The sequence below is a fragment of the Equus quagga genome, chromosome 17, assembly GCF_021613505.1.
Source record: "Equus quagga isolate Etosha38 chromosome 17, UCLA_HA_Equagga_1.0, whole genome shotgun sequence".
NCBI classification, from domain to species: Eukaryota; Metazoa; Chordata; class Mammalia; order Perissodactyla; family Equidae; genus Equus; species Equus quagga.
Window position 1 is genome coordinate 11210290 of NC_060283.1, and position 16448 is coordinate 11226737.

Below are 16448 nucleotides of genomic sequence, written 5' to 3' on the forward strand. Positions count from 1 at the left end.
GCCATTGATCTGCCTTTGCCCAGCCTGCCGCCCCCTCCAGCTCCCCCTGAGCTCAACTGGTTTTCAGGAGGCCTCGGAGAGCGTCTTCTGCTTTCAGCAGAACCCGGGGACCCTCAAGTCGGCCCTTCTGCTTTTCCTTCTCTGCAACGTGACAAGGGCAGGCTGCCTGTGGACGATGCAGAGAATCTCCAGTATTGGATAGTCAACAGGGCCACACCCCCTGTTAACCTTTGATGTACATTATCTCGTGGGGTCCTCTCAACAACGTTTGATCCCCAAGTTTAAACAAGTGGAGGAGACTGCAGGGTGGTTGGTCCAGTGACCAGGTCGCACAGCCTGGAGGGGTGGGGCTCGCCCCCGGCTCTGTCAGACCTGGCTGCAGGGGCCCCTCGGGGATGCCTTTGTGGCACCAGAAGTGGTCAGGCTTCGCGGGGTCACAGTCCCGAGAAAAGCTTGGGAAATCTAAGCCCACGGCTGACAGTCCCCTGGGCTCCCGTCAAACGCTTACTGCCCTTTGCCCCCTCCTGAATTCTAGCCCTGCTTTGCAAGTGTGCGGGGCTGAGGACTCAGGCCACCAGGGGGAGCTAGAAGACGACTTGGTTTTAGAGGAAGAAGCTAAAATTCTCACCGTGGGGGGTGGGGGGTGGGGGGGCAGAGCAGGAGCAATCAAGTCACCTGCTTTGGGTTGGTCCCAGAGTGGTGGCGGGGTGCACCGAAGGGCTGAAGAGACGAGGCATCACTTGCTAAGAAAGGGCTTGGTCCAGAGCTGCCTCAGCTGGTCCCTCAGTGCATAGTGCCCCTGCTCCCTGCTCTCCCTTCTCCCCAGGCCCTCCACTCCTTAGATCTAGCACATTCGGGCTCATAGGCACCCCCCAGCCCCCCTCCTCATCCAGCATCTGCCACATGAAATCACTGGGTGCCCTTTGCCAGACCACAGTGGGCCTCTGGCTGCAGAGCTGGCTGCACAGACTGGGACAGACCCCCAAGTATCACATTTAGAGCCTCAAAGAGATTCCTAGCTCGGTGAGGACACTCAGCTGTGTTCGTGGGCGAGGCCATTTGAAATGTCCTTTCAGCTGCCAGGTTAGTTCCACTCGGCACTCTCAGATTCGAGAAGCGTGACCACCTCGAAGCTAGACTTGGCGCTCGGTAGTCAAAGTGAGCTTTCCTTTTGTGTCCTCAGTTTCCTTGACATGAGAAGAATGTGCTAGAATCAGGTTGCACACTCAAATGCCTCCAAAGGTGGAGGGTCAGGTGGCTAACATGATTTAGGGGAGTGAACTGGGGTGTGGGGGATACACAGGTGAGTCTAGCCCTCTCTGGTTGAAGGGTGGCCCTGCTCGGCTCTGGCAGGAATGTGGACTCGGAGGTGGCCCAGGGGCACCCTCTGCAGCTGAGGGAGAGGCTGCGGGAGTTGCTTTAGGAGGAACAGCGCTGACCCCACAGCCCGTGGGCTGTGTCTACCCGCCAAGGCTGGAACTTCACAAAGGCACCTCCAAGGCTGAGATGCTTCCTATTCAGTTGGTTAACCACACGGAACTTTCCAGAAACGCATCACCCAAGCCTGCCACCACTTGGAAAACAGTTTTCTAAAGAGACTTTTTGCCTCAAGGCAGCTCATTTTGGGGGGACGTTTGTTGTTAAAGGAGGCCATGGTGGCTTTGAGGCCACACTACGGTGGCTCAGCTAGAGATTAAATAGCTTTGATCAAGAAAGGTGCTGGTGGGAGAGCTTGGTGCCTCACATCTGTGGCTCCTCCCTGAGGCCAGCCGCTCAGTTCCTTTGAGGAGCCCCTCCCCCTGCCACACATAGGTGGGTGACCGGGTGTCCCTTTTCTGGATTCCCAGGGGGGTCAGGGCTCCCTCGGGACTCTGATCCTGAACAAGGGGAGGGCAGAGGCCCGACTGGAGGGTGTTGGCTGGGGCAGAGTGCCGACCAGACTCTTCTGACGTGCTAGAGCCACCCTCTCGCCTGCTATATCCTTCTAGTAACTTCCTTTTGCTCTTCCAGAGTTGGCTTCTGTGGCTTGGACCATTGAGCTCTGTCGCTCCCAGCAGATACAGTGACAAATCGTGTGGAGAGAGGCTCCACACCAAGACATGTTACCCTGCTTCTTCATCTCCTTCCAGACCTGTCTGATGCCTACGGGCTCGGTGGGGCCTGGCACAGCCTCTTCTACCACCAGCCCCCTGAGTTCCTAGGTAGATGCTCTCCTCTTGCTCATCGTTAGGAAACCCAGGCGCCCAGGACTAGCATGTGTCTAGCTCTCCGAGGAGGAGAAAAGACTATTTCCATTGAGGCAATTATTTAACCCAAAAGAATGTTCGGCCGCATTCTCTGACTCTTGAGTTAGAAGGTTAACCGTAACTGGCTGCAACTCCTTTAGTTTTGACCTTTAACAGCTGTGCGAAACAAAAACGCAAATGGGCTGGGATTCACTAGACACGCTCTTTGTGCAGGGCCCTGGGGTGGCACCGGTGCCCTTGGGCTTGACAGCCAGCAGCCCCTGCTCTCTGGTATGAAGCTATCTTTCATTGAGGGGCTGTGGGGGGTCAAAGGATGGAGGGGAGGTGATGGGGCTCTGAGTGAGGCAGCCAACTGAATCCTGGGCACCCACACGGCCCTTTGCTGGCAGCTGCTGTGATGTGCTAAGCTGTCTCTGTGTCAGATGTGCAGCCCTCTCACCACACGGCTGCAGAGTGGCTCCCGCAGGCACCCCCTCCTGTGAGCATCTCCAGAGGGATCCAGCAGGTGGACCCTGGATTGAGGAGGCCAGCCACTCTAGCCCTCAGGAAGGAGAAAAAGCATTATTTACAAAGAACATATAAAAAATACACTAGAGAAATACCCCCCACCCCCCAACCCCAGGGGTCAGCTTCCTTGTCTGTCCTCACTAGGGTCAGAGTCTGAATTGAGAGCCGATTCCACTTGGCTGCTGCTTCCCACAGACAGGGGAGGGGCTGGCGGGGGCTGGCCCCCACAGGTCTCAGCTTGGGAGGGCTCCTTGTTTGTGGGCTCTGCTCCTTCACAGCTGCCACCCTCGGAGAGGCTGCCGAGCTATGCTGGGCGTCTTCACCTGGGCCAGGCGCCAGCGGGGAGACGGCAGAGCTGGCTGTGATGCTGAGCAGGAGGACACATTTGAAGGGCATCTCGCCTCTGTGCACGTTCTGGCTGGGGCAGGAATCAGGACATCATTTCCAAGCAACGGACACAGAGTATTGTCAGGATCAAAGATCTGGCCTTGATGTTCCGTCCCTGGTTCCCGGATCTGCGGGGTGAGAAGGACACGTGTCAGAGGAGGAAACCACACACCCTGGAGATGGTTCAGGGAGGTGGGGGATGGGCCCCCAGCCCTGGGCTCAATGTCAGAGACAGCGCTGTCCCTCTGGGTGAGGGGCTTCTCGTCTCTGTGGGCAGCTTGTAGGGAGGGGTGTAGTCCATCAGGAAACTCTTGGGGGCCCTTTGGGGTGGTCTTCTGGGATGGAGTTTAAGAGATGCTTTTAAGGTTGATGATTCCTCTGCTCTGACGGCCAAATCACCTGCCATCCCCTAGATCGCTGATGCTTATTCTTTCCCTTTATATGTGTCAAGATACCCCAATCCCTATTCACGGATGGGCAGGGTGGCAGGAGGGGAGCGACCCAGCGGCTGGTGCTCATCCCCAGGGCTGTGCACAGGTCCCGGGGGCTCACCTCTTACAGCCTCTGAGCCCCGTGCAGATCATAGTCGCTATCAGAGGAGTTATCAGGCTGGGTGGAAACGCGATGCAGGGCCCCTTCCAGAGCTGCGGAAAGAAAGGAGGCCATTTGAAGTGGGGTTATTCCTCCAGGGGACACAGAGAGAGCCCCTCAGAGCCGAGAGCCCCGCGGGGTCGGAAGATCACAGGGGCTTTATGAGCTGGTGGCTCGATAGCCCATAGCTGTTTTGATCAAATCAGCCAGTGTCCACTAATGAGGCTGAACGCCAGGCTCCCTGTGGCTTAATTGTCAGTGCCAGTCAGGGAGCATTCAATACAGGGCTCCTGCAGGCCACCGGATGGCTCTGTTCTGCCTCGAAGGAATCTGAGGGGCCTCATTTACCATCCTGCCCACAAGGCCCTGCAGAGAAACAGCCCGTTAGGTCACAGCAATGCTGGAGTTAATGGCATCCCAGCGCATTCTTCTGTCTAGTTGAGTGGCCTCTGAAGGCTGTATACTTTCCATCCTGCTGTGCCCGGCTGTCAAAGGGGCAGTTTGATCCCCCTCTCCCCTGCCGCCTCCCTTCTCGCTTTGGGCAATCACGTGACCTCCGCTCCAGCCCTGCACCATCCCCAGGATCCTAGGGGCTTACCTGGATAAGCCGAGATGTGGGAGTTCCTGGGAGGCTGGCTGTATTCGTTCTCCACGTGTGAGGCTGGCCGGTTCTCAACCTGGGACCGGACGGTCGCCGTGTGGTTGCGATGGAAAGACACTGAGCAGGTGCAGGAGATGGTGTCATTAGACTTGCTGCTCTGTCTTCCTCCTCCTTCCCAACCAGCCCAGAACCTTAATTTCCTGTTCCCATCGTGTAATGGGGGAGAGGCAGAGGCACCCACAGCTCCTTCAACACAGCCCTCTTTTCCTTTCTTCCTGGGGCATTTCATACTACCAGGGGTCAGACTTTTGGAGCAGCTTTGGGTTGGCCAGGAAGCCGATTGGTGGGGTGGGCCTTCTGTGGGTCAGTTAGTCAGTCATCAAGCAGGTATTCAGCAGGGAATTGGAATACATTTGATAGGGCAGATATACTCCCTGCCGCCCTGGAGCTGAGGGCCTTTATTTTGTGAAAAAAGGCTCAACATCACAGAGCCTTCTGGAAGGATTCAGCCCTTGCTTGTAAAGGGGGAAGAATGTAGAGAGGGAGGCAGGGGGAGAGCTGTGGTTTCATCCATGAGGGTGGCCCTGGCTGTGGACTGAAGGAGAGAGGATGAAGCCCGGGGCTGGGGGTTGGGGCGGCTGCATCAAAATGTTATAACATTGGCCTTTTAAAGTTGTTCCATGATAACACTCGACTGAGGCCAAGGGAGGACCCTGCCTCCGGGGACACTTACTGTTCTGGTTCATTCCCGTGGGGCCAATCCATTGGCGCTGCTTCTTCTGGCGGACTGGGCAACACAGGAAAGGCACATCAGGGCAGGGCGTGGAGGGGGTAGACGGAGGGTGAGGGAGCCGGGGAGGGAGGGAGGAGGTGGCAGGTGTGGCCGAAGGAGGGACTGCTGGACTCCGCCCCCTGAAGTCTTTTGGGGCCTCGGTTTTCTGACTTGCTCTGAAGGGTCCTCACCACCTAGTGCTAAAGGGTGCGCGGGCTGAGGAGGCTGGCTCGCCAGGAGAAAGGACCGCAGGTGCTCAGAACCAAAATTAAGACCTGGGAGGGTGCTAGGGACCCATCTGACACCGCCCACTGCTGGGCCTTCTCTTTTCAGCCTCTCTTGTCTCACTTCCTTGTCTCTGAATAATGTTCCCCGAGTTCTGCAAGGCAAGGGTCCCACCCTCCTCCAGCCACAAGGTGCACAGTTGCCCATTTGGGGGATGAGGAGACCGAGGCTCAGAGAGGAAGTGCTCAGTCAGCATCTCCTGCAGCTGGTGAGTGGCGGAACCCGACCTGGAACGTGTGTCTCCTGAGGTCAGAGGCCGTGTTGACGACCCTCTGGGCTCCCCACAGTCTAAAGGATGGCCACACCCTCCCTTGGGCCTGGAGTGGGTCTCAGCTGGGCCCCAGATGTGGGCGAATCAGCAAACCCGATGTTCCTGACTTTATGATTCTGTTACTTTGGGCAGAGAAAGGCTAGTGGGCAGGAGAGGGTAGGGGCTGGGTGGTGAGGCAGAGGGGTCCTCAGCTGGCTCTCTGGGGGCGGGACCCTCCTCCGTGAGGCTGGAGTGCAGCCATCTCCTCTCTGCGGTGGAGGCTTGAAAGGGAGGTGGTTCCAGGCACCAGCACTTACATCTCTTCACCAGCTTCTTGTAGATGAGAGGGCCGCACACGACCAGCAGCACCGCCAGGAGCACCAGGGCCAGGATGATGCTTATCACAGTGCCTGCGGCCAGGCCCGCTGGGTTTGGATCCTGGCCTGGGGTGGGGGCAGAGGAATCCCGTCAGTCCTGGCCCCCGGATGCCATCAAAACTGTCTATTCAGAGGGAAGCTGCTGGCTGGCCGGCTCGCCCCAGCAATTCCCCAGCATGTGCAGAAGGCTGTTTTCCAGCTGTCTCTCCACCCATCTCTGGTGGAATTCTCTGCTACCCACTCATCCATCCACCGTTTACCATCTAACAATTGACTATCCAGCTATCACTTGCCGCTCTCGTTATCAACTATTTAACTTTCTACCATTGGCCAATTACTTATACGTGATCACCTTGCCATCATATACTAATAGCCGTCCATCCATCCCTTTCTCTCTATTATGTGTATTTCAGTTACCATTAGTTAGCCAATATGTATCTTCTATCTCACTTTTCTATCTTCCAGTCTGGAAGAGCAGAGTTCGTTCTATCATTCATTAGCTGCCTAGTCATCATGGCCAGTCCCCTCTTTACGGTTCACGCCCACTGCTGTCTGAGCACCCTGCCCCCGTTCCCTCCGTTTGCTGTCTCTCCATCCTTTTCTAGGGTTCTCGGGCTCTCCGTCTAGCTCCTGGGGCCAGTTCTTCAGAAACATGCTCACTGGCTCCTAGAGGGAAAAATCCAGAGCCGTCCTCCGCCCGCCGTGGGCTGTGGCCAACTCACATGAGACAAACACTCTCCTGCAGTAGCTGTTTTTCTCCTGAAGCTGGTGGCACTGGGACAGCTTCTCCTGGGAACAGAAGAACCCCTGGGAGGTCTTCTCGGGGGCCTCGTGCACGTAGGAGTTGACCTTGCCGCACTGCTGCTCCTGGCACACCTCCTCCCACCGCACTGCACCCTTGGGTGAGGGGATGTCGCACAGGGCCTTCCACTGCTTGCCCTGGCGGACCTCCACGGAGCCTTCGCATAGGCTGCTGCCCCCCACCAGGCGGCTCTGCACCTTGGGCTGGAACTCTGGGGAGGGGAAGCAATGGGGGTGAGGTGACAGGTTGGAGGCAGCTCTCTCGGCCCCAAGCCTGCATGCCCAGGCACTGGGGCCTCATGCCACTGGCAAAGCTTGCGGGGCCCAGCTCGCGAGGGTTAGGTACCCTGTGGGACCACCTTCCCTTCTGTCCCTCCTTCTGGCACCCTCTCTAGTGCTTCCCCCATCACGCTCTGCCCCTGGCACCTCTGGGCAGCTGCTGGCACCCATCGTGAGATGCCACAGCATGGGCACCTTCATAGAAGAAGCCGGCAGGGTGGCGATGCCTGGATGCCGCTGGGCAGACACCAGCAGGGAGTCACCGCCCCACCCCCAGGTGGTGCTAAGGGAACAGCAGTGGGAAATGGGCTCCTCCTGGGTCCCCTTTCCTCTTAGACATTCTCTCATTCTCTTGCTGCTCCTTAGAAGGCAGAAGAGTTGTCAGAAACGGGAAACTGAGGCTCAAGGATGGAAACTGCCTCCTCCTTTGAGTCCTGGTAGTTCACAGGTGGGGCAGAACCCAGAAACCCAGCTGGCCAGGCCCGGCACCCTGAGAGGCAAGATTTCACGACTGGGACCTGGTCCAACAGAGACTGAATCCATTTCTGCTCATCAGGGTGGGGCCTGTGGGGGGGCGGGGTGATTGGTCCATAGCTGGGATCCACAGCTGAAGCCTGTATGTGCTCCAGTTAGAGTGGAGCTGTGATCCGGCCAGTGTTGGTCAGTTTCCATAGCAACGTCCACCTTCAAAGCCCTAATAAATCTTGCATTGAGAAAAAATGGGGTCTGGTTCTGCAGGTTGTAGCCTGCAGGAGAGCTCTTAGCCAAGGGGCGAGTGGGGCCCTGAGAGCCAGCTCCTTTTCCTTCACCAGGCCAAGAGACCCTGGGGGCTGCTTCTGCCTACAGGGGGCTGCGCTTTACTAACTCGCACCAGATATCCAGGGGGCTGGGGACAGCCCCTCCTGCAGGGTCGCCCAGTGACCCAGGGCATTGCTCCCTAGCTTTGTGCACAGGAGTCCCTGGTTCCTTGCTGAAATGCAGATCCTGACTCAGTAGCTCTGGGTGGGGTCTGAGAACCTACATTTCTAACCAGCCACTGATGAAACTGATGCTGCTGGTCCAGGACCTTGCTTTGAGTAGTGAAGGCTCAGGAAACAGGCTCTGGAGTGGAAAGCCCAGCTAGCGGTCTATGATATTGGGCAAGAAACTGAGCAAAGTGTCTCTGAGCCTCAGTTTCCTCATCTGCAAAGTGGGTGTAATAATAGAACCCACCTCCTAAGGTGGCTGTGAAAATGGAAGAATGCCCTGGAATGTTCCTTGGCACAACGGAAGCACTCAGAAAGTATGATTCTTCAAGTCTGGACTCCACCAGAACCCTCCCGGTGACGGGAGCCCACTGCTCCCCAGGATGCTATGAGTATGCCTCCTTATTTTGAACTCTGGGCTCTGGGCTCATTCCCCTTCAGCTTCCCCATTGGTCCTGGTTTTGGGGTCCCACAGACTGGCCTCATTGGCCTCCCACCATCAACCACACCAGCGTCACCAGTCTGCTCACGCTGTGGCTCGGAGCCTCTTCCGGAAGCCCCCTGGGGACCTGCTCTGGTCTCTCTCTCCACCTGCTGGGCCTTGGGGACCTCCCACCTCGCGCCATCATTCCGACCTCGTCTGTCGCTGAGATTTACAAGCTCCCCTCCTGCCAGGCTCGCCCCATCCAAGGCCACAAGTCCCACCTAAAAATCCTCTTCTCCTTTGTTCCACCAAACCCGCGCTTCTCTCCTCCTTCAAAACCTGCCGGGAGACCTCGCCTCCTCCTGGGAGTCTTGCTGATGCCACCTCACTGTGTGGCAGCCCAGCCAGTGGCTCATTTGGGCTGGGCAGTGTTACTTTGCAGAGATTCCCAAGGCACGGGTGTGAGGGCAGCCTGCCCACCCTGCTGCCACCCTACATCTTAGAGGCCAGTGATCAGCCTCCATGTCCCTCTCATTCTCCATCATGCCTAGGGGCCCTGTGCCACACGCAGGGGTGTCCAGGCACGTGTGTTGACAGACCATCTGGGGACACCCCGTGGGTCTTGGCCAGGGCTCACTCACCAGAACAGACGAGGGCGAGAGCCTGGCCGCCCATCCGGGGCTGGACTTTTCTGAAGCACCCCTCCAGGGAGGCACAGCTCGCATTCTGGATCTCCCAACGAATTGGCAAGGGTCTGCTCTCCCCCGGGTCTTGTGTCGTGGCTACTTCCACTTCCGGCAGATGCTTTAGGAAGGATCCACACTGGAGGGCGTCACAGATGCGGGTCCCCAGGCCCTGGATCTTGTCCTGGGCCTCATAGCCAATGGTGCCACCCAGGCTGCCACTATAGAACTCCACCACGCCCGCACACCGCAGGCCCCCGGGCCCTGCCACCAGCTGCACCCTGGGAGGAGCTGCGGGGAGAGAGAGAGGGCAGGGGGAGGCCTGAGTGCTGACAGCCCGGTAGTGGGGCCTTCCTTACTCCTGGCTCTTTGGCCCCAACATGTGGACAAATGAATCCTTGGCCGAGGCCTTGGGAGGTGGTGAGGTCCCAAATATTGCATATGACACACTTATATTAAACCTTTTCACGTTTATCTGAAATTCAGTTGTACCTGGGCATCCTGTATTTCTATTTGCTAAATCTGACACCCTACCCCCAGGGGCCTCAGAATCTCCTTACCTGTGGGCTCCGGGGTGGTTGTGGGCGGGGGGCTCGTGGGCCGAGGTGTCGTCTTCCGTGGCTCTGCAATGACACTCTGGTGAGAGGGGGCAGGGGACCCTGGGAGGGAAGGAAGAGAGGGGAGAAGGGAAGAACGGGGGGTGCGGGGAGGGCTGGTGGCAACTGGCCTTGTTAAGAAAGAACTAGAACCCATAATGTAAGTAGCAAGAGATCCATTAGGCCCACTTGACCCACAGGTTGTCTCTAAGCCTCCTGTGAAGTGGTCAGTACCAGCCCATTTTACAGTTGGGAAAATGGAGGTTTGAAGGGGACAATGAAGCTAGCAATCAGCAGACCCAAATTCTGGACCTTTTCCATCCTTCCGGCAGGGTGCCAGCAACCCTCAGCCCTCCCCTTCCAGTTCCCCACCGGGGGATGTTGCTGGGGCCTGGTGGTAGCTGTAAGTCAGGGATCCCCTTCCACCTGCCTGCCCAGGCCCCAGCTCACAGGCCCTGGACAGCCTCCTCGGGGCTGGTGCCCAGGCCCAGGGTACCCGTGTGGCCAGCTAGTTACCCACCCGAGCAGATCAGGCCCAGAGGTTCCCTCTGGTTTGCTTCGCTGCAGTTGGAGAAAGATCCCAGCCGTCCCACGCAGGTGATCTGTCTGTTGGGTTTGTTGAAAGAAGGGATGTGGGCCAGAACTAAAGCCTCCTCACAGAGTAGCTTCCGGCAGAGCTTCGAGGCCTGCTGGAGGTCCTCCCAGTGGAACTGGCTCTGGATCCTGCTGCGGCCCCAGCTGCGGCCCCAGCTCTGGCTGTGCACCGTGCGCCACGTGTCCATGACTTCCACCTCCAGCTGGCCCTGGCACTGTGAGTTGGAGGCTCCCAGCCTCACCTGGAACCCTAGGGGTCGAAGAGATGGGGACGGATGAGGCTGGGAGGGGTGCTCCCCAGGGGCCCTCCCTACCTGGGCCCCCATGCCCACCAGGCTCCCTTCTGCCCCCGGGCTGCCTCTCTTGCTCCTGAGCTCTGTCCCTCTGGGGCACTGCAGAGACTTCCCAGAAACTGAGGCTGGGGCTGCTCCTGACCCAGGCGGCCCCCAGAGGCTGGGCCCGGGAGGATGGAGCTGAAGATCTCAGAGCCGAGTGCAACTTGGAGCCGTGGGCGAGGAGTCCCCAGCACCCACTGTCCAGCAGAATCGCCCACTCCCAGAAATTCTGTTTCAGTAGATCCGAGGGAGGGCCTGGCACCTGTTTGTTTTTTCTTTCTCTCTCTCTAACTTTTAAAATCAATTTTATTGAGATCCAATGGACATACAGTGCACTGTACTCATTTTAAGGGGACTTATTTAATGGAATTTGACAAATGTGTACATGCCTGTCGCCACCCCCACGTACTAGATATAGGACATTTCCATCATCCAGAAAGTTCCCTCGATTTCCCTGAATCCAGCCTCAGGCAACCACCGATCTGCTTTCTGTCGCGAGAGATTCGTTTGGCCTGTTCTCAAATGTCACATAAGTGGAACCCAGTGGCCTGTTTCATGGTCTGGTCTTTCGTTCAGCTGTGTTTGAGGTGTCTCCTGTCGTGCCCTGTCTCAGTCGTTCATTCCTTTTGATTGCTGAATCATGTTTCATTGTGTGGATGTGTCACAATTTGTTTATCCATTCACCATGTGGGCTGTTTCCAGGTTTTGGCCACTATGAACGTTCGTGGACCCATCTTCATCTGTGTGTGGGCACGTGTTCTCGTTTCTCTGGGGTAAATACCAAGGAGTGGCATTGCTGGGTCATAGGTAGGGATGTGGCTTGCACGATTTTATAAAGCTCCATGAGGGGAAAAATAAAAATATATATTTGTATTTGCATAAAGAGATTCTGGAAGGATATGGAAGAAATGAATGGATGCGGTTATGACCTGGGTTTTGGGGCCTGAGGAAGGACTGGACAGATGGAAGACAGCAATGGAAATGAGAGTCTTCACTGTAGATCTTTTTATATATTTTTTTCACTTTTTAAAAAATTCTTCTTCATTTTTTTTTGGTGAGGAAGATTGGCCCTAAGCTAACATCTGTTGCCAATCTTCTTCTTTTTTTTCTCCCCACAGCCCCAGTATATAGTTGTAGGTCCTTCTAGTTCTTCTACGTGGGACACCACCTCAGCATGGCTTGGTGAGCATGGTAGGTGCAAGCCCAGGATCCAAACTAGTGAACCCCAGGACACCAAAGCAGAGTGCATGAACCTAACCACTCAGCCATGGGGCCGGCCCCAGATCTTTGCATATTGTTTAAGTTTTGAGCCAGGCAATTGTGTTACCTAGTCAAGAAATTTAATAAAAAAGAAATGAGAGGCTCTTCTAAGTGACTCTGAGCAGAGGTTTTCTCTGGTTGGGAACTGGTGTCGGGCTGCATTTTTCTTCCCACAGATGGGGACAGTTGAGGCCCAGAGCACAGGGCTGGCGCTTGCCAAGGTCACTTGGCCAGTCAGAGGAAAGTGGGCTGGTCCAACACCTGGCACTGGTGGAACCTTTATAGGTTTTCCCCTCCAGCGAGCTGACTCACTGAATCCTCACCAGGGAGACTTTCTCCCCGTTTTACAAGTGGGGAGACAGGGCTCAGAGAGGCCAAGCAACTTGCTAGAACTCGGAGCTAGGATGCCATTGTAGGGTTCCAGGTCCTGGTTGCACAGTGGGTTTATGAGAACCTTCAGCCACAGTTCTCCCAAAATACATTCAGCATCATGTTCTCTCAGGAAATGTGAAGAAGAGAGATCTGCGGTGACGTGAGTCCGGGAACTGCTGAGTTAAAAAAACGTTTAACAGGTTTCTTTGCTGCAGGACTTCTCAGAGCCTTTACCAGGCCAGTGCACACTGTCAGTCTCCAGTGGGTGATGCGGTGTGGCCCACCCTTCATCCAACAGGTTCTGTGGAACCCTTTTTAGGAAACACTAACCTCTAGGATTAAAGGCCAACCTTGCAGGTAGGAAACTTGACCCACTTTACAATCCTGGGCAGCCTCTCACTGCAGCCTCAGCCACAAATGTCTTTGACCAGGGAGCATCTGGCAGGACCCGGTAGGAAACAGGACTTGGCGAGGTGCCTTTATGGGCCAGTGTGTTTTCTGTGCGTGGTGAGTGGGTCCTAATACTAATTGTCAGGAGAACTAGCATTTGCGTGTTGCTGGCTGTCGAGGGCATCGGGGCATCTTTTTATGGCCATGGAGAGCATCCGCCTGCAATTGGGCATCTTAGTGTGTGTGCATGCGTGCATGTGTGTGTGTGAGTGCGTGTGTGTGTGTGTGTCGTAGGGCTCTCTCTCTCTCTGTGGGGTGGGATTCACTCTGGCTAAGGTGACAGCTCCTTAACGGGCAGGTCCCCCTGCGGGATGGACTTGCAGCCCTGTTCACCCCGTCCCCGGGCCTCCCTGTGGTTCGTCCTTACCTGGGTCCTCCCAGTTGAGCCCTCCGAGGCAGGAAGTGACTGCAGAGAGGAGAGAGGAGGGTCAGGAAGTGAAGTCTCCCTCCAGCTCCCTTCTCCCCTCCCCCACGCCCACCCCCGCCGCCCGCTCACATCCACCCACAGCCCCAACAAGCGCCTTTTTGGCCTCCCCCACATTGCGGGGTTCAGGGGCAAGGATTTTCATACCAAACGTAGAAACCCCTAGATGGGTCATGAAATCCATTTAGTGGGTTGCAACCATCAATCTTTTTCTTGTTTGAAAACTTTACCTTCGAAATGAACATGCAGTAAAATTCGTTTTCCTTCAGTGCACAATTCTATGAGTAACTCATCCGTGGATCTGTGTAATCAGCACTGCGATCAAGGTATACGACAATTCCATCGCCCCCCAAAATTTCCTCACGCTGTCCCTTTGTAGTAATACGGAGGACGGCATCCATCGATTTTAAAACAATGTGTAGTCATGCGACCACCATTTTTTTAAAAACTGAAATGGACTAGAATAGAGAATGTCCGAATGTACCATGCATTGTGAGGATAAGGGTCATTTTTTGTGTGTTGGGTTGCAACGTAAAAATATCCTGTGTGTTGCTTTCAATAAAAAAGGTTTGAACTCCGTAGTTCTAGAGAACCAAGAAATGAGCCAGGAAAAGAACCCAAGACAGGCGACTGGCCCCGGGGCCAAGCAGTTAAGTTCACGCTCTGTGCTTTGCGGCCTGGGGTTTGTGGGCTCGGATCCTGGGTGAAGAATTACACACCGCTCATCAAGCCATGCTGTTGTGGTGTCCCACATAGAAGGACAAGCAGCACTTACAACTAGGATATACAACTAGGTACTGGGGCTTTGGGGAGAAAAAAAGAAGATTGGCAAGAGATGTTAGCTCAGGGCCAATCTTCCTTACCAAAAAAAGCATACCTTAAAAAACAGAAAAACAAAAACAAACCGAAGACAAGGTTTGCTCCTTTTTGGTATTCCCAAGGCAGGACAAAAGAATGACAACATTTATCCTTACCAGCTCCCTGTTTCCAGAAGAGGAAATCGAAGCTCAAAGAGACTTCAATTCAAAGGGCCTTGCCAAGTTTGGGCAGCCAGTGGGCAATGCAGCCAAGCCCACAGGCCCTGTGGACGTGGGTCTGTAGGAACTGGCCTGCCCTCTGGCACGGCTGCTGCCCGGGCCCATTCGATAGAATGTGGGCCATTGGGGAAGTTCCGACTCGTCTCAGGCCCGTGTGACTGCACAGCGGGGGCTCGTGGCAGAGCGGCGGCTCATGGCAGAGCGGCCTGGGTAACTCATCCGTGGCCAGGGCAGAGGTTGGGTTTAGGTGGGGATGGGATGGACTGGCAGATCCGTGTGTCCTCAGAGCCCACCCTCCTCGTTCGCCGGCCAGCTTTGTCCATCCCGGAGCAGGTGGTCTGATTGCCAACTGTCTGACTCCTGGACGGACTTCTCGACGGGGAGCTGGCAACACTCTGGGTTGGGGAGACCACTTTACGTAGCAAGCAGTTGTGTTTAAGTTGCTTTTGAGAAATTGTTGCTGGGTGTTAAAAAAGAGGTGTGTTTTTAAAAGCTTGTTCTTGCTTGAGTGTTCTGAACTGGTGGTAGAACTTTAAGGGAAGATGTGCCCCTGCCAGCCTTCCCTCTCCCCGCAATCAAGATTCCTTGTAAGAAGTTGTCGAGGCCCTGTGATGTTCCCTTCATCTTTTTTTTTTTTTTTTTTGGTGAGGAAGATTGGCCCTGAGCTAACATCTGTTGCCAATCTTCCTCTTTTTTGCTTAAGGAAGATTGTCACTGAGCTAACATCTATGCCAGTCCTCCTCCACTTTGTATGTGGGACACTGTCCCAGCATGGCTTGATGAGCAATGCTAGGTCCGTGCCCAGGATCTGAACCCGCAAACCCTGGGCCACCGAAGCAGAGTGCAGGAACCCAACCACTATGCAATCAGGCCAGCCCCAGATGTTCCCTCCATCTTGGTAAGAGCCCATCACTGTTGCCCTGGGAGTCACAGGCCTCAGAGGGGCAGATATTTCTCATGCAGAGGGCGTGTCGGGCCCAGAGCAGTCGCCAGAGCTCTGGCCTAGCGGGGGAGGAGGTCGACCAGCTATTAGGCAACAGATCTATTGCGGCGGGCAGGGCAGCCTCAGAAGGACATGGTGGAGATGCCCAAGCTAGCATGGAGAATGAGGAGGCAGCGGGCACTTTGTCCTGCCCTCACCTCTCACCTCTGACCTCTCGCTCCCACCTCCCTTTGGTCCCAGCTCCCCATTGTGAATGGGGCTGTCCACCATTAGGGAGTCATTTCTTTGGCTAAGCCATGAAAGCTGAGGCAGCTGGAAGGGGCACTTATGGGGAGAGAGGACACAAAGATCCACCTTTTGGTGCTAGATGACGCAGGATGGGTTTTCAGCTACTGACAACGTTCTCTGGGTCTGGGACCAGCTCTGCCACTTCCTACCTGTGGGCCCTGGGAAGCAAGTCTCTTAGCTGCTCGGAGCCTCTGTTTCCTCATCCGCAGCATGCGGACAAGAATGGGACCAGCGTTATAGTGACACTGTGAGGAGGAGACGAAATGATCTATGGGAAGGACTTAGCCCGCTGCCTTCCTGGCCCGTGTTCACTTCTCAGAGCTGGTGGGCCTGGTGTGGCGCTGGCTGTTCCTGGGGCAGGTGTGGGCAGGACCGCAGGCCAGCCCGGAGCTTTCCCGCGGGAGGAATCCCCCTCCGGGATGCTGGGAGAGCCAGATCATAAGGGCCATCATGTCCCTTTCCCACTGGGGACCCTGGTATCCCCAAAGTCACCACAATCAACATTTGTTCCTAACAGCAGCTGCCAATTATAGAGCGCCTACTGTGTACTCAGCACGCGGGGAGCTTCCTTGCAGAGGTCATCGTTAATCTCCCATGTGGTCCCACAATGTGAGTTGAGAGTATTCATGGTAGAGATGTCGGGAGAGTGCAGGTGTCCTGTCCAGGGTGACACTGCCAGCAACTTCAGGGCCCAGATTTGAACCACGAGTCAGACTTCCGAACCCAAGCTCTCTGCCACCCAATTGTGCCTCCAACGTGCCAAGTTTGGGGCTGCGGAGATGAACACGACTTAGACCCGTACCCCGAGGTGCTCGAGCAGCCAGACCCTGAGGGCCCTGGGGGCAGGGACTGGGCATGAGCCTCCTTCCAGATCTCACACAGAACGGCCCAGGCCCTGCTCAGAGAAGCTTCTCAGGAAAGATTGAACCAGCCGGAGAACCAAGAAAAGTTCTAAAAAGGAAAACGCTGTGTTGAGAAAAG

At 55.7% G+C, this 16448-nt stretch overlaps 1 protein-coding gene across 1 annotated transcript in view; it reads right to left on the reverse strand.

Annotated features, from left to right (window-relative positions):
- Positions 1-2398: 2398 nt before the first annotated feature.
- Positions 2399-16448, reverse strand: part of CD5 (CD5 molecule) — a 22637-nt gene continuing 8587 nt past the window's right edge. Inside the window, exons 2-11 of the mRNA XM_046644272.1 lie at positions 13143-13181; positions 10285-10608; positions 9729-9791; positions 9127-9459; positions 6739-7029; positions 5957-6082; positions 5066-5119; positions 4330-4449; positions 3693-3784; positions 2399-3268 (exon numbers count right to left, since the gene is read on the reverse strand). Of these exons, the coding sequence (XP_046500228.1) occupies positions 3696-3784; positions 4330-4449; positions 5066-5119; positions 5957-6082; positions 6739-7029; positions 9127-9459; positions 9729-9791; positions 10285-10608; positions 13143-13181 (1439 nt within the window). The 3' untranslated portion in view covers positions 2399-3268; positions 3693-3695. The remainder of the gene's footprint in view (positions 3269-3692; positions 3785-4329; positions 4450-5065; positions 5120-5956; positions 6083-6738; positions 7030-9126; positions 9460-9728; positions 9792-10284; positions 10609-13142; positions 13182-16448) is intronic.